Below are 24381 nucleotides of genomic sequence, written 5' to 3' on the forward strand. Positions count from 1 at the left end.
AACTGGAAATTTGGACACTAATTCTGGACTTTAAGGACGAGTTTTATGGCTGGAATTTCTGAAAAAATAAGCTAAACAACTGACTCAAGAAAACTATAAAGATTTGACTCAAGAACAATCGCCTAAAGAATTTACCGACACTTGTTCTTGTTGTAGCAATTAGGAAATAATGAACAGTGGGAAATTCTTGGATTAATCTAGAACTAACCCCCTTTTCCTATCCCAATAAGAATTTAATAGGCTGTAAAAATGAAATTTAAGGAAATTTGGATAGCTTTATTCAAATTGGACTAAACTGGTCAAATCCGAATAGAAATTGCAATAAGGTTGGCAGCTGCTGTTTACTTCCTTTGATGGTCCAGTCGTTTTCAAGATTCTTTAAGCACAAACAAGACTTAATTCTGGTAGCTTTAAGAATCAGATTTCGTGGCTGTATTGCTGGTTTTTTTTTTTAAATACAATCAGCCAAGAACCTGATGAACTAAGATTTTCGGCGGCTAAAATTTTTGCAGCTTTGTTTTTGAGCAAGAATAAGTCCCAAAACCCAAAAAACTTCAAGATTCTTTCAAGAATTCAAGAAACATGAAATTGAAGGTGATTCTCCCCTTTCCCCAAACAGTCCAAGATTTCACGATTTTGATCAATACAGATTTTGGTTAACTTCAAGAATCTCAACTAAAGATCCAAGAACTTCAAGATTACGGTTTTAAACAATCAAGAACTTCAAGAAACCCAAGTTTTGATTTCAGATTTCCAAGAATTTTATGAGATCAGTCTGCTATTTTTCCTTTGCAATTTGAGCAATCAAGAACACAAGAAGACAGCTTCAATTCTTCAAGGAAACTACCACACAACTCAAACCCTAGGTGTGATCAGCTTTTTTTTTTTTTTACTCAAACTTCAACTTAATCACAAAAACAACAATAAAACAAGTTGTTGGAACAAAAAACAAAAATAAACAAGAAGGAAGAAGTTCGGACAGCAACCAAACAAGATGAAACCCAAACGGCTCCTCGTGACAAAACCCTAGTGACTTAAGTTTTTTTTTTTTTTTTGAATTTTCTGGAACAAGTACTAATGAAAACAACACATTTAACAAGAAATTCTGGACAAAGAAAAAAAACAAGATACATGACTAAAATTTCTAGATAGATTATAACAAGAAACAACTAAGACGAATACAATAAAGACGTGATAAAGAAGAAACCCTAGTGGCTCTTAACAATAGCAAAGAATTGGTTTTTTTTTGGCTGGATTAGAACCGAATAGAAACAAGATACAAATACAAACTAAGAATCAAGAATAAGATTCAAAAGTTGGAATTAAAAGCGATATAACCTGAATACCATCAACCTTACTCTGATACCAACTGATACAATCTCCGTTGCATACAAAGCTCGTGATCAACAAGCCTGAATCGTGATGATGATATTCAAATTTGGCAGCAAAAAATCTACTACCCAATTTAACTCCCGAGATACGAATTTCTTGATATTATTTCAACACACAACCTAACGAGTTAGCGAACCAAGATTTTGGTAGAATAGCACCACAATTAAGTGCGAGTCTTGATTGATAAGCCAAGATGAACACTCAAGAGAACCTCTAAAGTATTCAAAAGGAGCTCACGAAAAGCCAAGAGAAAACCTCTCAATTTTGCTGGAAAATTCGATTAATTATCATGAAAAAGATTTTTAACTCTTTTATAGAGTTTATAAGACACTTAACCCACTCCAACTAGGAAACTAGTTGACCATTCGACCCCCTAAATCTTCCCTAAGTTGGCCGACCGTAATAACCCAAAAACTGACTAAAAAAGTCATGAAAAAATAATTCAAAATAGCAACTAAATAATTCGGCATGCATCTAAGACAAAAGCTAGCCAAATGCAATACTTAAATAATGACTAAACAAATAACGCGAGGAACTAGCTTGCTAGATCACTTGAAACAATGTAACAATTGAATGGTCTTCTTCATTAAGATCTTCAACCATTTTCGAACCTTCAATTGATTCACTAATAACATGAACTAATGTGTTGATTTGGTTGTTAAGCTTGGCTCACAAGTGAGTTAGTAACAGAATAAAATTGAATTGAATCATCTTCAACTTGACCGACATCTTGCATGTCCTCGTCACAACCAGTTTAAATAAGTAGCCAAAAATGGTTGACAATAACAAAATTTACAATTTCTAACAAAACTATGCACGATATTTGAGATGATCTCCTAAAATAAGAATAAGATCATAAAACTTAACTAAAAAGGTGTCAAATCCTAACAATATAAAAGAGCCAATTGCCCTTATGAACAGTAATCATGGTCCCCTATGGGCACCTTGACTAGGTGGCTAACTATGGAATATCAGGTGAACATATGATTTGTTGGAGTTAGGACTGAGTTGGGATGTGTGGCTGGTGGGTAATGTGGCATTGTGATTTTACTAGCTAACCCTTGTCTCCCAATTTTGCCTTTTAATTAGTTATTCATGTGAGCTTGTAGAGTTGGTTATAATTGGGTCTTTCCACAATGCTACACTTGGATGCTAGATTGAGATCCATCAGTGCGATTGGTTTCTCCGTTTTCTGTTCCAACCCTATCGCAAATTTGTTCAAGAACTTCTCCATCTTCTATGAAAGCTAAAACCAAGCTAATTATGCAGAAAATTTAGAGGCAATTCAGTTAAAAGATTCATTATCCACATGGATGGCAATCGTTGTGTGCAAAGCTCACAAGACGTTTCAATTGTCAAACAGAAATTCCAATGCCCTCCAAAAACATGTTCCGTCTTCCCTCCATTTGACTCCTCCGCTGCTTAGTCCCAACTCTCTTCTGTCCAAAATCTTATCGAAGCTTTCAAGTCATCTTCTCTGGCACTCGTTTCTTTTTACCCCTTTTTTTCCTTCATTGTTCTTGAAGTAATTGAGATTATAAATGGTTCAAATTGTGGGTATTTGATATTGCAACAAGCTTATTCCAAATGTGCATATGAGTGCTTTGACAGAAGAATAAAGCTTAAGGAGATAAGGAAGCATCGAAATCTCCGTGTTCTTCAAGCTCAGAATCATATTGAATGTGAGATGGCCAAGTTACAGGTTACTGCTGTTGTTTTCTTTCACCCCCAGTAAAACTCTTTTTCTTTCTAATTGATCTGTTTATGTTTATCCTTTTGTTATGGAATTTAAATTATACCAAGTTTCAGGCTTTTCCAGTTGTTCTTCTGCTCTTAGATGCACATTGGATTCTTCTGGCATTCTGTGCATGCATATTTCTGATTAATTGCTCGGTTCAATTACTACTCTACTACTGATGGTAGGGAAGATAGGGCCATTTGGGTGATTTTGGGGCAATTCCCCAACGCATATTGTTTTCACAGCATACACTATTTTCAAGTACGTATTGTTTTGGATTTTTGGATTAGTTTTTATTACAAATTTGTTGATGGTTTATATGCTCTAAATTTGATCCTGGAAGAAAATTCTTATGTTAGGTTCTTAATTATTTTTGGTCAAATTTTTATCCACCCTTGGAAGCCGCTTGCTTCATTACTTTGCCTGCCTTATTTGGTTGGTTGGGTTCAAGTATTTTGTGTCCTTACAGCCAAATATGTTTTTTTTTTCTTTTGTTGAATTTCTGCTTTTGAGGCCTTCAGTCATGACAATGAGTCCGAGAAGTTCTTCCAGTGCATTCTGGTAAACTTGAAATTTTGTCTCTGTTTTCAGCATTTCATTTGCATTCTATAGTTTATTTGCTGTTTCTTTTTCTCCCACATTTAGTGCTTCTTATTAGTCGAAATTTAGGATGGAACTTGGCAAACTATCAAAAGAAGCTACATAGTAGTTTGAAATTTTGTAGGTGTATACTATCATTCTTAACCAATTTTCCCTAAAGGATTGCATCATTCCCCCTCTTCCAAGGGATTGAACCTCTTAGGTAATAGTCATTTGGTATGATTTAGTTCAAGTGAATGGATAAATTTTCTTTATACTATGTTCGTGTTGTTTGATGATACGGAGGGAGCTCTTTGATTTGTATCCACTTACTACATGCTAATTGTTTTAAAAGGCTTGATTGGAAAGCTATTAGTTGGTGGTCTCACCCCCTTCCCCGGGGTCTCTTGTCACCATTGAAGCTCCAAGGAATGTAGTTTCAAGAATGCTTAATACTTTGTGAAGATAATAATCACGATCAATATGATATTATGGAATAAACAATGAAAGTGACAGGTAATGCATGTACTCCTCCACATACATGATGCATGTTCAAAATGTCATTTATAAATTTCTCGAAGTTTGTAATTATAATTCTTGAAGTGACTTTTTGTGAATTAAATTTTTTGAAGTTTGTGTTTTGCTCCTTTGTGATAAGGTCATATGCTTCAATCTATGCTACAAGCCCGTACATTGTGCCAGCATGTATCCGTATTGATTTTACCTATGCACCAGCTGCAATCGTTTTTAGCTTATCATCCTCAAGATCAGTCGGTGTGGCAATACATGAAGTGACAATGGTGCATTTATGCTTCTAATGCACTAAAAGAAATGCTGGAGTTTGAAATCTGACAATTTTATATGTTGATGGCATGAACAAATGGAGTTTTTGGTAGTTTCTTGAGACAAGATTACCATATATGTGTGATCAAAGAATTTGATGAGAATATGCTTGGAGAATTGTTACAGTTTTTGACCATGTATTCTTGCACAGATTATACTCTTTCTGGGCACCCACACGCAATGATAAGCAGCAAAGGACATCACATATGAGTTTCATTGCAACAGTAATTAGTCCCCGCGCCTTTCTTACATTGAAGTGATTATGACATCAGAGACAAAAACACACAAAAATGGGGGAAAAAAAAAAGAGAAACTGAAGATAAAAGGGGAAAAACCAACACAAAAAGTAAATAAAATCCACCAAAACTATTTTAGAGACCTTTCCAGTCAAGAATCGTAAATCCAATTTCACAAAGAAAAACCCCCATCTTACAGTACTAAGCTAACAAACATCGAGATAAACACAGAAACATTGCCTAAAAAGACCATTAGAAGGGCAAAAACAGGTGGCCCTGAAAAGAGGAAGCCCCCTAAAAATGTAGCACAAAGCAATCCAATGAAATTTGAAAGGATAAAAAAAAGAAGAAAGAAAAAGAATGGTGATCAGCAAACTAACCCAAATTGTACTCAACGTCCTGATAAACTGAAACGGAGTTGCATAAACAATAATTATTGGTTGAAGAAGTTTCATGGGAAAGAGAGAGAAGATCTTTGAGTTCAGAATCTTCAGAGTAAAGTCAAATACTCAGCAAAGTAACCAATCCATGTTCTAAGCTGCAAATTCAAATATCTTAAAGATATATTTTCTAGATTTTGAGGTAAAAAAGAAAAGGATAATGCTCAGCCTATAAACTGGCTAGAGAGAGAGTGAATAAAACATGTACATGTACAAGAGGTAGGTGGTTTAGAGAAGACCCTAATGCCATTGGATGATGAGCCTCAGTTAAAAAGACCAAGGCCTCAGTTTACCTCTTTGCACTTATTGGTTTCTATGGCTACACACACAAACACATACACCTTCACAGTTTCCATAGTTCCCAGCTGAAACCATGCCGTCTGAAGTACTTGAAACTCCTGACACAACAATAACAACATTAAAATTCAACAAACCCTTTATATCTTCATAAAACCAGGAGTTCAATATAAAACATGCCACCTAATGTACATAAGTATCTCTTGTGAAACTCCTGGTAAGCTCTCAAGGCTTTTGCAGTTTGTCGAAGGAAAGCATGCTACAGTGCATTTGCATAATGGACAAAACAATTAAAGCCGAGCAAATAAAAGGCATGCACTTTAGAGGCTTTTGCCACTGCCAGGGGGGATTTCTTACAATCTCTCTTTTAACCGAGTGCATATATCCAGATGAAGCCATGCCATCTAAAGTACTTAGAAGTCCTTGTAATCTCTCTGACCTTCCATGAATGACTCCTTCAGACACAAGGATTTCAATATCTTTTGGTTTATGAATCAGCTCGGACATGAACTTAAAGTAGGAACTTGCCTCAGGTTCGACCCCTCGGCATTCTTGAACAGTCTCATATTTCAGAAGACATTTGATTAAAAGACCTGTGTATCTGTCAACCCTCAAATCAGGTAAGTAAAGAACAGCCGAAAACTTATTGCAATAGTAATGCATTCCTCTGATCCCCAATTCTCCTCCTAATTTTCGGAATCTCACACCCTGTTCAGATAATTTGCTAGCAGAAACACAGTCCTCTATGTCAGCGTCCCTTTTCCCCACAGCTACGTTCGAGCTGCATTTTGGGCCAAGCATGATGCTCTGGAGGCAATGGAGTAAGTCAACTGGTTTTGGAACCAGCTCAACCATCAAGAACTTATGAAGGGTTCTTTTGGCCAAACCCAATTGCTGCTGCTTACTTCCAATTGTAGCTTTCATTCTTTGAAAGATATCAAGGTGCATAAGTTGCTCCAGTACTATGAATGGGATTTGATTTCCAACAAAGAACATGGACTCTATAATGTTGTCCATGTATTCAGTGGCACATCCTACGCCAAAAACAGGATGATTCTCTGCATACTTTAATTTTTGTGGATCGGCTCCAAGAATTGAGAATGCCAGAAGGAGAAAGAAGCAACCATCTTTTATCATTAAATATTGAAACTCAAGCACGGTCAAGTCATTCAACGCATTATCAGCATAAGCAGCTCTTACTTCTAACTCAATATTTCCTATAGCATTCATAACTCCTTGAAAAGAAACTTGTGAGTTGCTCCGTATGCGTTCCATAGCTTCCTCCTTAACACACTCCGAGAATTCGGTACCAAATCTCCTGTAATTTGGACCAAATACCCAAAGCTTTCCGAATTTTCCTCCATGAAATTCCGAGTAATATACACAAATCTTGCGCTCAACCGGAGTGAGGGCAGTCTTCTCGTCTTGAATACACAGCAGCTCCATCCGGAAGCAGTAATAAACTGAAGTATATGAATTAAAAAGACTGAACCTTCTACCTGCAATCCTAATGATCAACCCCATGTAAGTACCTCTGTGACTACAATATTACGACAACCAAATAACAAAAACCATTCAAAAAGTAAAGCTACCAGGATGAGATGAGAGTAAATTTGATACTTTTAAGGGGTAAATGAAATCCTAACCAATTCAAATCGACTCCCATTTAGGATCTTGTATTGAAAAACATCTCGTTAGGGATTTCAATCAAATAGAAACTTCAAAAGCAGTGGACTTCCAGACGAGGATAAAAACATCCAAAGTGAGAGTTAATTTGAATCTCCACCATCCGTCATGATTTCTAGTCGGATCCTCACTATTAACATCAACAAATGGAGACTACATAATAGTTAAGGCAGGAGAAAGCCAAGCAAAAATATGGCATTAATTGATCCTGAAATCTGAGACATTATAAAGAGGTTCTGTTCATACCAACTAAACCACAATTCAGGACCCAGCATATAACAATGAACAATCAACAGAAGTGACTCAAAATTAAAGAAAGATATGAGTGCTTGGATCGATATTATCAATCTACATTCATCGTTTCTTATAAAAAAAAAAAAAAAAAAGGGGCAAAGAAAGAGAAAACCCGCCAACAACGATTCATCTATTGGATGCCAAAATGACTACCGCCTCAAAGCTGAAGCTTTTTGCTTTCTTTTTGCTTTGGCGTACGACCCAAAACCTTAGAATTAGTTAAAGCTTGTCCGGAGGACTAGACGGTAAAGGGGAATGAATGAAGTTCAAGAAACTCACGGGGGATGAAGCTCTTCTTGACAGCATGTGCAAGCAAAACAACGACGGAAAAATCGAAAATCAGGGGATTGATGATGTCATCGTTGACGTCAAGACTTGGTATATACAGAGTACAGACACCCAACCAGCGGGAGCGACCAAACCATAAAATGGGACAGGAGGCAACTTGTATATTACCCAGCTATGTAAAGGGCCCTTTGCCCTCACCGTTCTTTCATCTTCCGCGGAGAAGTAGATGGATGCTTCCAGTCCAGCTGCCAACTTAATCCGTCTAGGGGTTAAGAGACAAGGATTTTTAAAACATTTGGTAAGTGTATTTCCTTTCCTTGAAATTAACAATAGGTTTTTTATTATTAAAAATAATTGTAGTGCAAATTCAAAATTAATTTAATTTAACTTTAACAATTTACTTTTAGAGCAACTTGTATATTTTAAAATACAATTGAATTTAAAATTTTGAATTAAATGAAGAGGTAAATATGTTTCAAAAATTCAAAAAAAGTACGCATTTGTCAAATAGAAAAAAAGTACTTGTGCAAATATACTTCCAAATAATATCATTAAGCGCTTTATAAATATTTTGACCAAAAATTCTATTCATTTAAATGGTTTTTTTTTTTTTTTTGATAAGTCATCACAGCTCCAAATGGAACGGTGTCACAATAAATTTGCATAGGTTTCTCTTATTTTTGCCTTTTGGGTTTCCTATGAGTAATCCGTACTTAGACCGATTCCCATTTTTAATCATTAGGCCCTGTTTCGTTCTAGGAAAGTATTGGGGAAAGGGAGAGTAAATCCATGGAAAGTATTTCTTGTGTTTGGCAGGAGCGGGAAAAAAAAGAAGAAAATCATGATGGAAATTGAGAACGAAACTTCCCCTTGATGTTTGCCTAAAATCGTTGAGAATCCTCTTTCTCTGCAAGACGTGAGGAAATTTGGAAGGAAACGTACCTAAATGAGTCAACACTCGGACCTGGAGACTAGTGAAAATTCTAATCAGATCTAAACCAAAATAATAATAAAAAAAAAGAACAACTTCTCAAATTTTTAAGAACAGTCCCTGATTGTCTTAATAAATGACGTCAAATGGAAAGAAACCAGTCCAAATGATGTTGCTGGAACTCTTAGCCTATTTAATTTTGAGTTTTATTTAATCGGTCGAGCTTTGGTCTTTGGCATCAGCTGTCCCCACTCTTAACTCCTTGAGGCGAATTGTTCATAGTCAATAAAAACCAAAGGTAGAATGATCATTTTTGTTGCTTATTTTTGATACCGTGATCATTTTAGTTGTCCCTACATGTGAACCCTTTGTTTTTTTTTTTCAATAGAAAACTGGAAAATTTTAGGGTTAAAAACAAAAAAACCCCGTAATACACTTAATACACAGAAAAGTCCCCTGCAGTTTCAAAACATACAAAACGACACCAAATATTTTGAACTAAATTGTAAACTAACAGAATTCATTAAATTTAACGAAAATAACGGTTTTGGCCATTAAACTTACCGGATTCCGTAAAGTTTACCGTTAAATTTAACGAATTGTGTTAGTTTCCATTTTTAACTCGTCATCTGTTACCAACAAATAGATTTTTTTGAATCTCACACACTTCCCTAGAAGTAAAAGAGTGCCTAGAACTAGGTTCGACACGGGAAAAGTCAAAATTAGAAAAATAATTAGCTTTAAAAACCTGATGTAGGAGAGTGAATGATTGAGTAGCAATGCACCACGCCTGCTTAGCAAGTAAAGCTAAATCAAAAGCCTTAAGCTATCTAAAGCCCATGCAACCTTCATTTTTGCATGAACACATCTTATCCAATGAATTAATTTCTGCTTTGTACTATCACTCCACTAAAAGTCACTCTTTTATAGACTAGATATCTAAAAGCAAGGGATTGGGATACTTAAAACAAGATATTGAGTATGTCGGAATAGCTTGGACCACATCTTTGATCATGATTTCCGTCTTGTTTCTTCCGCCAGACTCTCTCTTTTACTGACGGAAAGACCTCAGACTTAGAGCGACCAACAACGGTAGGAAGGCCAAGATATTTATCGCGAGTGGGAACTTCTTTAAAGAAGTTGTGTGATGCTTTGTCAAATTATGAGATTTGTGTTTTTGCTGAAGACCACTACTGATTTATCAAAGTTAACCTCTTGGCCTGAAGTTGCTGTATAAAGATTTAAGGATTGCCTTTATGTGTTGCATCTCTTGGAGCGATGCTTTTCCAAACAATAAAGTGAGACAGCTTCGGATCGAAAATATTGGCACATTGTTGATTCGGATGTCACTCGCTGGGTTCTTAACCTCTTGAATAAGGGCACTTTGCCAATGAGTCTCAATCATACTTGTGCTGTTCTTATTCCTAAGCGTCATAGTCCGTCCAATATCACTCAATCCTATTAGTCTATACAACATGGTTTATAAGTTAGGCTCTAAGGTTTTAGCTAATAGAATTAGGGGTTGTTTTTCTGAAGTCATCTCAGCATGTCAAATTGCTTTCATCCATAGGCGTCAAATCGCTGATAATAGCTTAATTGCTTATGAAATTAACCATTCCCTTAAGCTGAAGTCTTCTGGACAGGAGGGTCCATGTCCATTAAGATAAGGTCGGACATGAGCAAAGGTTTTGATAAGGTTGAGTGGACTTTTCTTAGACATATTATATTAGCTTTAGGGTTTCATTCTAGTTTTGTGGATGTTGTTTTACGTTGCATTTTCTTAATGAATGGTTTTCGATTTGGCAACCTTCAACCCATCGAGATATTAGATATGGTGATCCATTATCACCCGAAGATGTAAAAAAAAAAAAAAAATGCATTTGATTTAAAGCTTTTGTTAACTCAATGAAATTGTAAGTACGTAGAAGAGAATCATTCATTTCATCGAAAACACATCATCTCCACACGGATTGGATGACTGCATCAATTGCCTCAGAAGTAGAAAAAATTGTGCCAAAATGTTCCATGATAATAATAGCTTCTAAATCCTCTTTCGACTGACACCAAGATCCATTTTTGTCAAAAAAAGGCTATAGTAACCAAAGGTAAAATGATCATTTTAGTTGCTTATTTTTTAGACAGTGATCAATTTGTTCCTTATGTGTCAATATCTACCAATTTAATTCCTTTTCTTTACAAACTAAAGATCGCTGCTGTGCCTGTAAGATCATCTCTATGCAGCCATAAGATAAGATCGCTGGCTGATCAACTGAATGTTTTGTAGTAGGCCAGAATAGTAAAGTATGTTTGCAAGAATTGTAGTAGGAAAACAACGCTACATCTACCAGGATTTCTCATAATGTACCCGATCACGCGTTTTGTAGATATCCACCATTGTTTTGGGGGGTATTTTCTGATCTGTCTCCTTACGTGGCGAAAGTGCTCACAATCACATGGTTCCACGTCATCAAACTCGCTCAGAATTTCTGGCAACGCCTCTGCACTGCCGCCTAGAATGACTCCTTGGGAGGAAAACAGGTCAACATCTTGTTCTGTACGAATTAACTCACTCAAAAGCTTAAAGAAGGAGGTTGATTCTGGTTTAATCCCTCTGGCTTTTTGAACAATCTCATATTTGTGAAGGCATTCCACCATCAGCGCTGTGTACCTGTCAACCTTGAAGATAGGCAAGTAAAGAACACCATTGAAGGGATCATGCTTGTAATGAATCCCTCTGCTTCCCAGGCCTTCCCCTAGTGCTGCAAATGCAATGCCTTTTCTGCAAAGTTCCACGGCTGAAGGTAAATCATCAACTTCATCGCCGCCCACATCATTGACCATTATTGAGATACCAACATCTGAGCCACTTCTTGTTCCAAGCAAACATATCTGGAGGCAGTGTATCAGATCGACTGGTTTCGGGTCCAACTCCGTTGTGAGTAACATGTGTACAGCTCTTTTTAGCAATCCCGATGGTTGCTTCCATTTGTATCGCCTTTTCAGTCCCTCGAAGAATCTCAGTTTCATCAACTGCTCCAGCACTACAAATGGGATTTGGTTACCAACAAGGAACATGGATTGAAGCCACATCTCCATGTTGTCGCGGACAAATCCTGTCCCAAAAGAGCCATGGCTATCCTCAAACCCAATTTTGAAACCAAATATTCCCTGTCCAAGAATGGAGAACGCAACCAAGAGATTAAAGCAACCATCAATTGCCATCATGTTTACAAATTCATCTCCACTGATATCCGGTAGAGCATCCTCAGAATAAGCAGCTCTTGCTTCTCCTTCACTTGCTTTTAATCTATCCAAAATATGTGGAAAAAGAGGTTTCGACTTCTCCAATACGAAATCGAAAGCATGCTGCTTCTCTTCTTGTCTGACAATTGCCTCTGCTCGCGGATAACAGGGGCCAAATCTCCATAATTCTCCAAATAGGCCATCATGATAGTCTGGCCAATACATGCGTATTTGGCGCGGAATGTTATTGGTAGGGCCACTTGTGTTTTGCATTAGGATCAAAGAGATTCAGCCGCCAAGTCCCACCTGCAGGCATCATATTCAAAGAAACCCAAGTAAGTTGCAAAATTCTTCTCCAACTGATCACAGTTATAACCCTGGCAAGCAACACCACTATATCGAAGATAAAAAGTAATCCAAAGTCAATGGTCAAGATTTGTTGATATAATAAAGATGAATTGAGAGTGAATTTCAACTAAATGTAGTGCTGTACAGTTTTTTGCCGGTGTACGTTAAAGGACAGCAGAAGAATGGTTGTAATTGGTGGGATTGTTGGTACGAGAGGTGACAAGGTAATAAAAAATAAGGATTAATTTTTCTTACACTTATGGTATATACACTGTCAGTATTGAATGATTGATAATTATACAAAATTTGAATTTAAAATTCAATTTTTGCACACATATCATGAATCGAATGATGATAGTGTATATGCCGTCAGTGTAGGGAAAAATTTACTCATAAAATAGAAGGTTCCCATTAAAAAAAAAGGTAACAGATTCATAAGGGACGACGAAAAGAAAGATATTTAATGTGTTGAAATGGAAAACTCAGTCATGAACTTAAATGATTCAGTCTTCTTCGATTTGGTTCAAATTATCTTTTAAGTAGATGCCAACAAAGAAGCCAACAAAGTGAAATAAGAAGGTACACTACTCGAACCATCCATCAACTGTATTCCTGCAACAACACCACCACAACCTTGGACAGGACAACACACACAAGAATCCCCTCCTTAACACACACGGCCTTGGACACTCTCACCCAAACACAGAGACATGCGCGCGCCTATAAACCCAAACCCAGGGTTGAACACCTCTGAATGAATCAGGTATTATGATTTCTACTGAACATACCATCTGAATTGTATTCAAGATAGATGGATTCTGTTATCAAACACAGAGAAAGCAAGCACTTATAGTTCTACCGTCTAAGCCTACCAACAGTGCAAAGCAACTTAATTAATTATCACCAAAAGAAGAAGAAAAAAAGCTGCAAAAATGACAGTAGGCCCAAGGCTGTACTCCAGGTTCGGTGCTGCTCTATCTCCATTTTCTTTCGTTTGACAAAAATTTCAACTTTTCTCTAGAACCATGATTTTTTTTTCCCGCAAGGAATTAAACAAGCGGAGGAACAAGCGAAAATATCAAAGGAGAAAAACACCAATTTTCCAATTGTGATGAGAAAGAGAAAGGGTCCAATTCCAAATGAGACACCACAACAATGGAAGAGCTTTTAATTTTTAGGACGAGCGAGGGGAGGGGAGAGGAGGAAAACAGCCATTAAATGCTCGACAAGCCAATCAACCAAAACCAACAAGTTGAAGATGACTCAAAACTACTGCGCGTCATGAGCTCCAGGAAAGTACAGTAGTGTACCAACGAGTTGTGGAAGCCCACGTGTTTCACGATCAACCTGAAAGATCACAGCCACCCAAAAAAAAAAAAAAAAAAACAAAGTCACATGCTTTTTTAAGTACTGTACGAGGAAGAGGATTCGGCCTTAGGCCCTTAGGTTTGGGAGCACCGGTAGAAGTAATAAAGAAAGTTTGATTGACACTCCACCCAGAGCACAGAGTGTCATGAGCCAAGAAATATTATGACCCAAGAGAGGCATGAGGGAAGGGAGATTTAGCAAGACGGTGAGGAAGAAGCAGAGGAGATTATCACGACTATAGCTACTAGTATATATACTCATTTTTTGAAGATGTATGTTCTAAGTAACGACGAGGAAATTTCGCGCTCGGAAAAAAGCGTGAATTCCTTCAAAAAAAGAAAAGAAAAGAAAAGAAAAGAAGAGTGGATTTTTGGAGCAAATTTTTGGACATAAAAAACGAATTTGTTCCGACAAAAGTCGTCGTTAGCACAAAGTCTTTCTTCGACAGACTTCCCCTGTTACCAAATTAGTTTCTTTTTTCTTCTCTCTCCTCTTTTTATTTTTGAAATTTGGTTTCCTTTTTCCAAATTTTTATTTTTCAGAAAATAAAAAATTCTCTCTCTCTCTCTCTCTCTCTCTCTCTCTATTAGTTTCCTTTCTAAAATTTTTACTGGTCAAATAATTACATTTTAGTGCATTTATGTTCTACTATTATTTTCTTGCATGCATATCCTACATTAATTTGTCTCTCTTTTGTGGGTAATAATTCATCATAACCAAAAATTTAAGATGTCAATTCTATTAATTTATAAAATTGAAGAAATTGCCTATCATTTGTCCTTATAATTAGTTAATGACAAATCAATTTCATCCATCCTTTAAAATTTTGTATTTTATTTCTTATAAGTGGACGGTTCAAAATCAATTTCTCATTTTTTACAAACATATTCACATATTCCCCCCCTCCCCCCCCCCCCCCCCGCGGCCCCGACGGGGGTGTGGAAAATGGTTTTTGCTTCTTAGGATCTTTTCTTTACTTTTTCTTAGAGGTAATCAATACTTAGTTATTTCTCTAATATATCTACTTCTTTCATATGATACTTTACCATTATCAATTAGAGTGATCAAATTGAACCGCAAGTTAAAATTTATTGGAAAAAGTTGGAAGAAAATTTAAAAACAAAAATTTGGCATAATAGAGAAATATTTTGACTCTCAGAAGGTCAAGTAATTAACACAAAAAAAAAAAAAAAGGTTGAGGAGCAAAATGAGAATCAGGAGAATTAATTGTCATTAACCCTAATGTATTAAACATCATGCTATATTGTACTCCCATCGTTTCTCCTTACATATTGCAGCTATCGGCGTTCCTTCTTTCTTTGACACTCTTTGTTTCCATTTGGATAGCTTTGTTTTAATTTTTCATTCATCCCAAGTTATAGTTCACTGTCCAATTAAAGAATATAACTAACTTTTGACTTCTCTAAAATATTCTTATTTAATGTATTTCATATTATCAGTAACTATAGCCTATTTTATTTAATAATTCAACTTTTTTTTTTACCAATAATTGCTTTGATATATGTTTACCATCATTGTTGTTGTAATAATTAATGTAAAGGTATAGTAATTATAGTAATTAGTGATACTCTTAATATTAATGTAAAGATATTTTACAAAGGCTAGATTTACTTTTTCAACAAAATTAACTAATTTTTCTTAAACTTTGTGATAAAAAAAATTAAGACTATTAAAGTGGGACGGCACGAGTAAAAAAGATTTTTGTTTGTTCCTTCTTTGGTTAATCTACCAATGATCTCCTTGCTTGGATTACATCTATTTGTGAAATTATTTTTGAGTTTTTGTGAGAATAATTTTTATTACATTTTTCAATAAATTTTTTTGTTATATATATATATCACTTTTTTTTTTAAAAAAAAAAGAGTCTTTTCCATAAAAAAAAAATCTCAAAAAGATATACAATTCAGATGGGCTTTTCATTTACTAAATGAAAATTCATATCTAAAATTTTTAAAAATAAATAAATAAATAAATAAATAAAAGCATGTGAATTAACATAATAAAAAGCATATTACTCAACTTCAGCCATGTTTTGTTAGCTATAAGAAGGACAAGAAGAACTCCAACTCCAACCGTCAACTTACCGAACTTCATATGCATTGATTGCAAATTAGGAGAAAACTTTCATTACTAAATCTTATGCCAAAAGTTGCAGAGCTAGCAATTACAGCAACATTTTGCAAGACCTCCACCTGGTATCTGACGTTGACCGTGATCATCACGTTCTACAATTATTCTCCATATGGTGGATCTTGTAAAACGCGTCCCTTGGCGATTTCAAAGTAATTCTACTGGGACGTACATGAGATGAAAAGTGCACTAATCCATGAAAAGTACGTCACATGAAAGAACTGCAATGAAGAACTAACTGCATGTATTCAATATTCATTCGTGTTAGTGATGAAAAGCTGCAATGTATCAACATCTGTTGTCCCTATCATTCAGAATTCAATTAAACTGAATAATTCGGTCACCAGCCTTAATTAATATTCTCTACCATGACAAGCCGCGATTCCTTTTTTTTTTTTTGGTGTTGGGGGGGTCAATGTAACCTCTTTGGAAAATCATCTACCGTTTCTCGAAAGAAAAGAAAAAAAAAAAAAAAAAGAAACCTCTTTGGGAGGAGGACTTTGCATTTCTCTTTCAACGCAGGAAGTTTCCTTTCCGTTACTACACTAAAAAGGGTTTACAATAAATTGTCGAACGCGGTTAAGAATTAAAGATTCGCATCATTGTTGTGCTGCTCTGAATCCTTTAGTTTGTTGTCAACTTGTCATTCGACAAGAAGCAAAGAAGAAGAATTGGAAGGGAACAGCAATCAATTTGTCGCCTACTTCGACCGCGAACTACTGAACTTCATATGCATTGCTAAATTAGGAGGAAGCTTTTTTTTCTTCTTTTCTTTTTAGGGTAATTAGGAGGAAACTTCATTTCTATATCTTATTCCAAGGTTGCAGCACTCGATCTTGTGCTGGTTGTGTAAACGCGTCCCTTGGCGATTTCAAATTCTACGTGCGTGAAAGTAAAAGTGCAAATTCTATTTTGTTCTCATTCGTGAAGCTATGAAAACAAGAAGCAAAGAAGAATTGGAAGGGGAAAGCGGCCAACTCGTCGCCTTTTCATACCCCCATCTCACATACCCCATTCCACGCCACGCCACCATCATATGCGTGGCTAAACCTAATCCATACAACGTTGTACCCTTCCCCAAAAAAGAAAAGAAACCCTAGTCCATATCTCACGGGTGGATAAAATGTTTTTTTTTTGGGGCCTATGCTTAAATATCGTGAAAAGGTGCAATTGGAACATTTTGGGATCAGGTAACATTGGTAATGTTATCCAGAACAACCAAGTAATACGGAAGTCTGTATTTGCTGGACAAGGGGCAGGACGGTCATCAGCATTAATGAAGAAATATGGCGTCACTCACTGGGTTTCTACGTCCTATCATCCGCAGACTAGTGGTCAAGCAGAAATTTCCAATAAAGAAATCAAGTCGATACTTGAAAAGACGGTGAATCCCAATAAAAAAGATTGGAGTTTGCGCTTAGATGATGCACTTTAGGCTTACCGTACAGCTTTTAAGACCCCATAGGTATGTCTCCTTACCGATTAATTTTTGGCAAACCTTGTCATCTACCTGTGGAATTGGAACATAGGGCATATTGGGCAGTTAAAAATTACAATATGCGGATGGATGAAACTGGAGAACACAGGAAGTTGCAATTGCAAGAGTTGGAGGAAATCCGAAATGATGCATATGAGAGTTCTCGCATTTATAAGGAAAAGACAAAAGCATTTCATGATAAAGCAATTTCAAGAAAAAATTTTTGTATTGGTCAAAAAGTACTTCTTTTTCACTCTAGACTTAAATTTTTTCCTGGTAAATTGCGTTCTCGTTGGATTGGACCTTTTATTGTGACTAATGTGTTTCCTCATGATGCAGTAGAAATTCAAAGTCTTCACACTGACAAGATTTTTAAGGTTAATGGTCATCGTTTCAAACCTTTTTATGAAGGATTTGAAGTTAATAATGTTGAGGAGGTGACCCTTGCAGTGCCTGAATACTCTGATTGAAGCGTTATTTTGTCTAGCCAAAGACATTAAAGAAAGGCGCTGTGTGGGAGGCAACCCAAGAATTATTGTTTTTAGTAGTTTGATTGTGTTTGTTGATTTGTTAAAAGTGATTTACGTGATATAATTTCTTTGTGACAGGTAGGATCAAATTAAGCAGCAGCCGTTCGCCCTCGCCGAGATCAGCAGCGAACCTTCAACTATCAGCAGAATCTCCGAGCAGTCGGTCCTCATACGGAGCAGAGCCAACAGATGGATCGACGTTTGTCCCGCATGGATCAGAACCTGACAGCTTATTTCGAGCACGTTCGTTTCCAGCTTCCTTTCCCACCGGAAACTTAGTATTTCTTCAGGGGAGTATTTCTTTCTTTCTACACTTTATTTTTATTTTTTTCCTTGAGGACAAGGCAATGTTTAAGTGTGGGGGAGGGAGATCATGTTGGTTTTTAATTTCTAGTTTGGTTTTTTAAAAAAAAAAAAAAAGAAATGAAAAAGAGAAAAAATTTTAAGTATTTTTGGTCAGTTTTTGAGTTAATTCGTCTAGTTTTTTATTTTTCAAGACTTTTTGAGATTCGTATTTGATTCAGTCAAGATGCAAGTGTGAATGGTATTCTATTGCTAGTGCAAGTAATGTGTTTTCTTGACTATTGATTGAAATGAAGGGTGTTTAAAAATTTGACATATTTTCACTTTTTTTTTGTGAGCTTTTGGGCCTAATGAGCATTACCTTTATAATTGCTCTATTTGCTTTGAATGAGTGATATCACACATGATTTAATATTCTAGAACTTGCTTTGTTATATATGTCGAGACCACGTTTGAATTTGAGGCATTAATATGAGAAGGGCAATTAGGTTTAACCCCGTTTGACTTTCTAAAAGCCTACCTTGATCATATTTCACCTAGTTAACCAATCTAAGCCTTGACTGTTTTTTTGTTTGATACCCAAATTTGCACCTTAAGCCTTTTTATTTGAACTTTATTATTGAACCTTGAGTCAAAAGGATGCTTGAGTTTTATTGTGTGAAATTATCAAGTATTGCTACAAGGATTTGGCAGTTATGTTTATCTTTCAAGTTTAGTTATGCTTTGCTGCAAAAAAACAAAAAAAAAAAAAAAAAAGACAAAAAAAACAAAAAAAAAAGAAAAAAATATGGAAGTGTCCTTGTAGTAGTGTTGAGAAAGTTGGGTTGATGCCTATGTGAAGGTTCTTATATAGAGTTGGCTTTGATTGTTGATGTGCCTTGGAGTTGGGAGATTGAAAAAAAAAGGGGTGATTCATTTCATGCAATGAGCTATTGGTATTTCTTTTGACATTATTAGCCTAAAGGTCCATTTTGTCTAACATTTAACCCAAGCCCCATTACATCCTTATTAAAAGACCCTTTGATTTTTGTATCAAGTTCATTAAAGTGGTGGAGATTTGATATATTAGCAAGCATATGGCAAAATCATTCCATGTTGTTGATTTGAGTGATATAAACATCCTTTCCATATTTTGAGTGGTTGAGTGTATACACTGCTATCCATGTGAGGTTTGTCAAGTTTTTAACATCCTCATTTTGGTGAAATTGTTGAGAAGATGTAACACTTGTGCAAGTTTATAGAGCTATTCAAGTATTTGTGATATTGACTGTGATTTTTAGGTAGTGAATGCTTGAGGGCAAGTATTGTCTTGGTGTGGGGGAATTTGTTAATGCGCAAATTAGGCAGTTTATTTGTTAATATTTTTCCCTTTATTTTGACCAAATATTGTGATAATTTGCTAGATTCTACTTATATTTGAATTTTTGTGTGATTTCTAGGAACTTCAAGTCAATTGAGGCAGAAAAGGAGAAATTGAAGCCTAATTGAGGAAATTCCATTAAGAAAATTTTGATACAAGTTTCTTAGTTGATACTTGAAAACCGCTACATCAGGGATGATGGGGTGTGAAAACCATCCAGGAGTATTCATCTACAATGCCCTATTCGGTTGATGATTGTTACTGCATCAAGTTAGCAAGCGTTTTGGGCTTTTACTTTTGGTTAGTTTACAGCAAAGAACAGTACAACTGATGCAGTAGAAAGCCCGCATCCCATTGAGGTTCAATTGCACACGAGGCCCATTTTTGGAAAAAAAAAAGAAGAAAGAAACGCTAAAGAAACCCTGGGGGAACGCTAGCTCAAATAAGACCTCGGGTTCAACAAAAGAGGAGAGACTCTGAAAATCAGCGCATGCCATTCTGTTCCGTCCCATTTTTCCTTCATTTTCCCAATTTATTTTCCTTTTTCAATTAAGAACTCGAGTAGTACTTTTGGCTGCAATTCAACTATGTGGAGTGGCTAATTTCTTCATCTAGTCAGAGGTTAAATCGAAGCTTTGGTTCGACAAAACTGTGAGATCGAATTGATTTGCCTACGTTCTTTAATTTGCAAGTATTTATATATTTCCTGTTCACTTATGCATATGATTATTTCTTGCAATTAAATACTTGATCACTGTTTAATTGTGTGAGTAATTAACAGCCATCTAAGAGTGCTCAATCCGTAATTGTTGGGTAATTTTAGTGCATGTGGCAAGTGACATGATTCAATTATAGTAGAAACTTTTGAGTTGTTGTTGCGGAAATATATGATATAACCTAAATAAACTGAGCGTGTGTGTTTGTTGGTTATAATTGGTGGCCAGTCTAATGATTAATGCTGTCAATAAGTTAAATTCTAAGAGCGTGTTTAGCACTGCTTAATTGGCTAGGGCAATAACCACAGAGTTTGTTGTAGTTATCGAATCAGGAAATTTAGGTAGGTTGTCAGAGTTTGTTGACAACCATAACCAATTTATTTGTAAATGAAAGATTTTGTCTCTGCATCTGTGATCAATGATTCGAACAATTAGTGGAGATTATACCTTTGACTAAATATTTTTCTTCCGTTAATTTACTTTATATTTATTGTTATTTATTTTATCTGCGATTGTCTTAATTTGAGCAATTAAATTAGGCAGTTCCATATCAATCCCCCCCATTTTTATTTAATGTTACATTCATTCAAAATAAATTCCCGAGTCCCTGTGGATTCGACCATGTTCACTGCTATATTCGAATTTTATCTTTCATGTAATTAAGATACTTTGGTATATTGGATCAAGCAAACTCTGGCACCAGGGTGAAGCTAGTAACCCATTGCACAGCCTAAGTCCCTGCTCTAGTAACCCATAGTGGACTTAATTCGTGATTTAAGAGTAAGAATTTTATTTTTACTGGTTTGACACCCACCACTTAACTCGTCGAGAACTTGGCCGAGTCACCAAAAATTTGGTCGAGAAGTATTCGATACGGATAGTTTCGGCCTAGTCGGACCAAGTCATCGCGAGTTATCTCGAGTCAATTCGTAAATTTATATTTTACAGATTTTCTTTTACTAAATTTTTTATTATTTTTATTTAGCATATTTCTGAATATTATTCAAAATTTTTAGAATATTAAATGTTTCAAAATTTGTATTTCGTCGAGACCGTGACTGATATATCGAAACTGATGTGGAACGATTCGGGCCGCAACAGCAACTTTGAACCATGGACGTATCCCCCTACTTTAGAGTTTTCAGTGAGCTATTGCGCACACCAAAATATGTTGAACTCCTTACCTCACAGGGAGTCATTCAAGGACAACTAGAGGGCTTGCCACGACTTCTGAGCTCCTTTGACGGCATGGAACCATCCGAACAGAAAACATCCTCCACAGCACTGGCAGAAGTGCATAAAGCTCTTACTAAAGCTGATTGCCCTCAGTGCTGCAATTCTCACTTTGATTTTTTTGCTTTCCTGCAAGCAGTCTATAGCCTTCTTGGCTGCAACAAATAGGAATACGCTCGCTCGATGATCTTATGGCATCTCATGGCAGCCTATGGCCTTCTTGGCTACCACAAATAGGAAGGAAAATGTCAGGAAGCTGAAGGAAAACGTCATCGTTTAACTCAGGATTATGAAATTCCAGAAACGGTGTCGTTGCATTTAAATAGTTAGTTAGTGAAAGTTAGTTAGTTAGCTGAGCAGATTATAAAAAGGGAGCTACGTGATTGGCTGAGGGAATAATTTTGTAACTGTTTTCTGTTAATGAAAAATTTCTCTCTCTTCTCTAAACTCTCTCCTGAACCCTTCCTTTCTTTCTAGTTTCCCTCCCAAGAAATCCAAAACTTCTTCAATCAGGTCCTGACAAATTGGTATCAGAGCGATCGATCCTTGGAATTACAAATGGCGGAAGGAACTCGCCTGAAATCCTTGGAAGAATACGTCAAGAAACAAGAGGCGCGGTTACAGGAAGCTATGGAGACATTCCATATTTCTCAACAGCAGTTTCGAGTTGATTTTGGCGGCGAAATCAGAGTTGAAATGGAGAATTCCAACATCAAACTCGAAAAGCTGGAAGCATCAATGGCTGGACTGGATCAGAAATTCAACTCCTTCCTGCAAATGATGATGAACAGAGAAAAAAATTCAGTGGAGGAAGCAAGGGAGAGGCCACTGCTACCAAAGCCACCACCTCAGCAGAGAATCAACAAAGAAGGCGAGAACAGTGGAGGTTTCATCCGAAGAGAAGAATGTAGGATCTATATACCTAATCCTCCAAAATTAGAGCTACCTCTTTTTTATGGGGAAAATCCACAGGAATGGCTGAGAAAATGTAATAAATACTTTCTGAATTATCAAGTGCCTGAAAATCAGAAGGTAGATGTAGTTGAAATGTTTCTGGAAGGGAAAGCAGATAGGTGGTTTCAAGAACTCAAAATAGAAAAATCTGGCATAAGTTGGAAGGAATTTGAGGAGTTACTATGCAAAAGATTCTGTAACAAAATTTGCAGAGATATAGTGGAAGAATTCAACAAGATTCAACAGGTGGGGAGTGTGGAAAATTACCAGAAAAAATTTGAGGAACTCAAACCTCTAATGCTGATGAAAATCCTCAATTACATGAAGGCTATTTTGTATCTAGTTTTATTATCGGACTCAAAGAAGAAATCAAACCTATGATTAGAATGCTAAAACCTACAGAGTTGTCTGCCGCCTATGAGATGGCTCAGTTGCAGGAATACTCCCTGCAGTTACAGAACAGGCAGGGAAAGGAGATGCAGATAAGTCCTATAGAAAATAAATTTGGAATGCAAAAAAGTCAGCCCTCAAGCTCAACAACAGGGAGTCTGTACAAAGTTCCCCTTGCCAACCACCATAAACACTTTAATGCAAGGAAGGGATCCCCAGAAAACAACTACACCAGGAAGATTTCTGGCCAAGAAATACAGTATAGGAGGAACAATGGATTGTGCTTCAAGTGTGGGAAGAAGTATGGGGCAGGACATCAGTGCAAGATGGGACACTTAAATTTTTTCCTGGGGAAAGAGGAGGAAGAATCCGAATTTGAGGATGCAGTGGGGGAACAGGATGAGCACACTGGAAATTCAGGATCTGTCATGGAAATGTCCTTACACACACTGTCAGAGTCTCTTAAAAGAAAAACTATTACAATCACAGGGCGTTTGGATGGGGAGGAAGTGCCGATCCTAATGGACACAGGCAGTTCTGATAGGTACATTGACAGTGAATTGGTTATTGCCTTAGACATACCTTATAGAATGGTATCACATTTTTCTGTCATTGTAGGTAATGGAGCCTGTGTAACTAGCAAAGCTATATGTCCTAGGGTCAGGTGGGAGGTCAATCAGCATAAATTTGGTTTTGACCTGAAAGTAATGGAACTGAGTGGTTGGCACATTGTTCTGGGAGTAGACTGTATGACTCATTTTAGCCCTATCACGTTTGACTTCCATAACCTTAGGATCTCTATGGAATATGAAGGGGAAGTAATGCAACTGCAAGGGAGTTCTGAAGACTGTGAATTGGATTTGATCAGAGGCAAGGATCTGAGACACTTTATAAAATATAAGAAGAGGTGCCTTGCTATGAGACCATTAGAGACAGCATCAACCTCAACAAATACCTCAGTGATGACAGAAGGGGGTCAGCAGCCCCAGGAGATTAAAGACCTACTGGAAGAGTATACAGATGTGTTTCAGCAGCTTGTATCCTTGCCACCTACCAGAACCTGTGATCATGAGATTCCATTGAAGTCAGGAGCTCAACCCTTCAAGCTGAAACCCTATAGGCACCCCCATTCCCAGAAGGATGAAATCGAAAGGCAAGTCACAGAAATGTTAAGCAATGGAATTGCAAGACACAACAACAGTCCATTTGCATCACTAGTTCTTCCAGTCAAGAAGAAGGAGGGGACTTGGCGATTCTGTGTTGACTACAGGAAACTCAATAAGATTACCATCAAAGAGTGTTACCCCATTCCAAATGTGGATGAACTCTTGAATGAACTAGCTGGATCCAAATTTAAGACTAAACTAGACCTAACAGCAGGCTATCACCAGATAAGGGTCAAACCTCAAGATGTGTACAAAACAGCATTTCAGACCCATTGTGGACACTATGAATTCTTAGTCATGCCTTTTGGGCTGACTAACGCACCTGCAACTTTTCAGTCCTTGATGAATCAAGCATTTCAACCATATCTGAGGAAGTTTGTTCTAGTCTTCTTTGATGATATCCTGATTTACAGTAAAA

At 36.6% G+C, this 24381-nt stretch overlaps 3 protein-coding genes and 1 long non-coding RNA gene across 6 annotated transcripts; 2 read left to right on the forward strand and 2 right to left on the reverse strand.

The window, feature by feature from the left end:
- Nucleotides 1–2463: 2463 nt before the first annotated feature.
- LOC113734342 (uncharacterized) lies at nt 2464–4774 on the forward strand. Its single transcript, XR_003459277.2, has 2 exons — nt 2464–3094; nt 4368–4774. It is a non-coding gene; the product is annotated as an uncharacterized lncRNA (long non-coding RNA).
- Nucleotides 4775–5191: 417 nt separating this feature from the next.
- On the reverse strand, nt 5192–8072 carry LOC113734340 (uncharacterized). Of its 3 annotated transcripts, none has more exons than XM_072082029.1 (3): nt 7785–8072; nt 5883–7032; nt 5192–5626 (listed from the first exon to the last, which is right to left on the reverse strand). In XM_072082029.1, exons 2-3 carry the CDS (start codon nt 6969–6971, stop codon nt 5513–5515), a joined length of 1203 nt encoding a protein of 400 aa, XP_071938130.1. In that variant the 5' UTR covers nt 6972–7032; nt 7785–8072; the 3' UTR covers nt 5192–5512. The 3 variants fall into 3 exon arrangements, with proteins under 3 accessions (XP_071938130.1, XP_071938129.1, XP_027116651.1); XM_072082028.1 differs by having other exon boundaries at nt 5709–7032; nt 7785–8071; XM_027260850.2 differs by having other exon boundaries at nt 5192–7024; nt 7785–8071.
- Nucleotides 8073–10679: 2607 nt separating this feature from the next.
- LOC140038180 (uncharacterized) lies at nt 10680–12192 on the reverse strand. The gene is made up of 3 exons (XM_072083280.1): nt 11172–12192; nt 10926–10993; nt 10680–10781 (listed from the first exon to the last, which is right to left on the reverse strand). Exons 1-3 carry the CDS (start codon nt 12190–12192, stop codon nt 10680–10682), a joined length of 1191 nt encoding a protein of 396 aa, XP_071939381.1.
- A 5109-nt stretch (nt 12193–17301) lies between these two features.
- LOC140038181 (uncharacterized) lies at nt 17302–17781 on the forward strand. The gene has a single exon (XM_072083281.1). It carries the CDS (start codon nt 17302–17304, stop codon nt 17779–17781), a length of 480 nt encoding a protein of 159 aa, XP_071939382.1.
- The last annotated feature ends 6600 nt before the right edge of the window (nt 17782–24381 follow it).

Source organism: Coffea arabica, chromosome 3c (assembly GCF_036785885.1).
Source record: "Coffea arabica cultivar ET-39 chromosome 3c, Coffea Arabica ET-39 HiFi, whole genome shotgun sequence".
Classification (NCBI taxonomy): domain Eukaryota; kingdom Viridiplantae; phylum Streptophyta; class Magnoliopsida; order Gentianales; family Rubiaceae; genus Coffea; species Coffea arabica.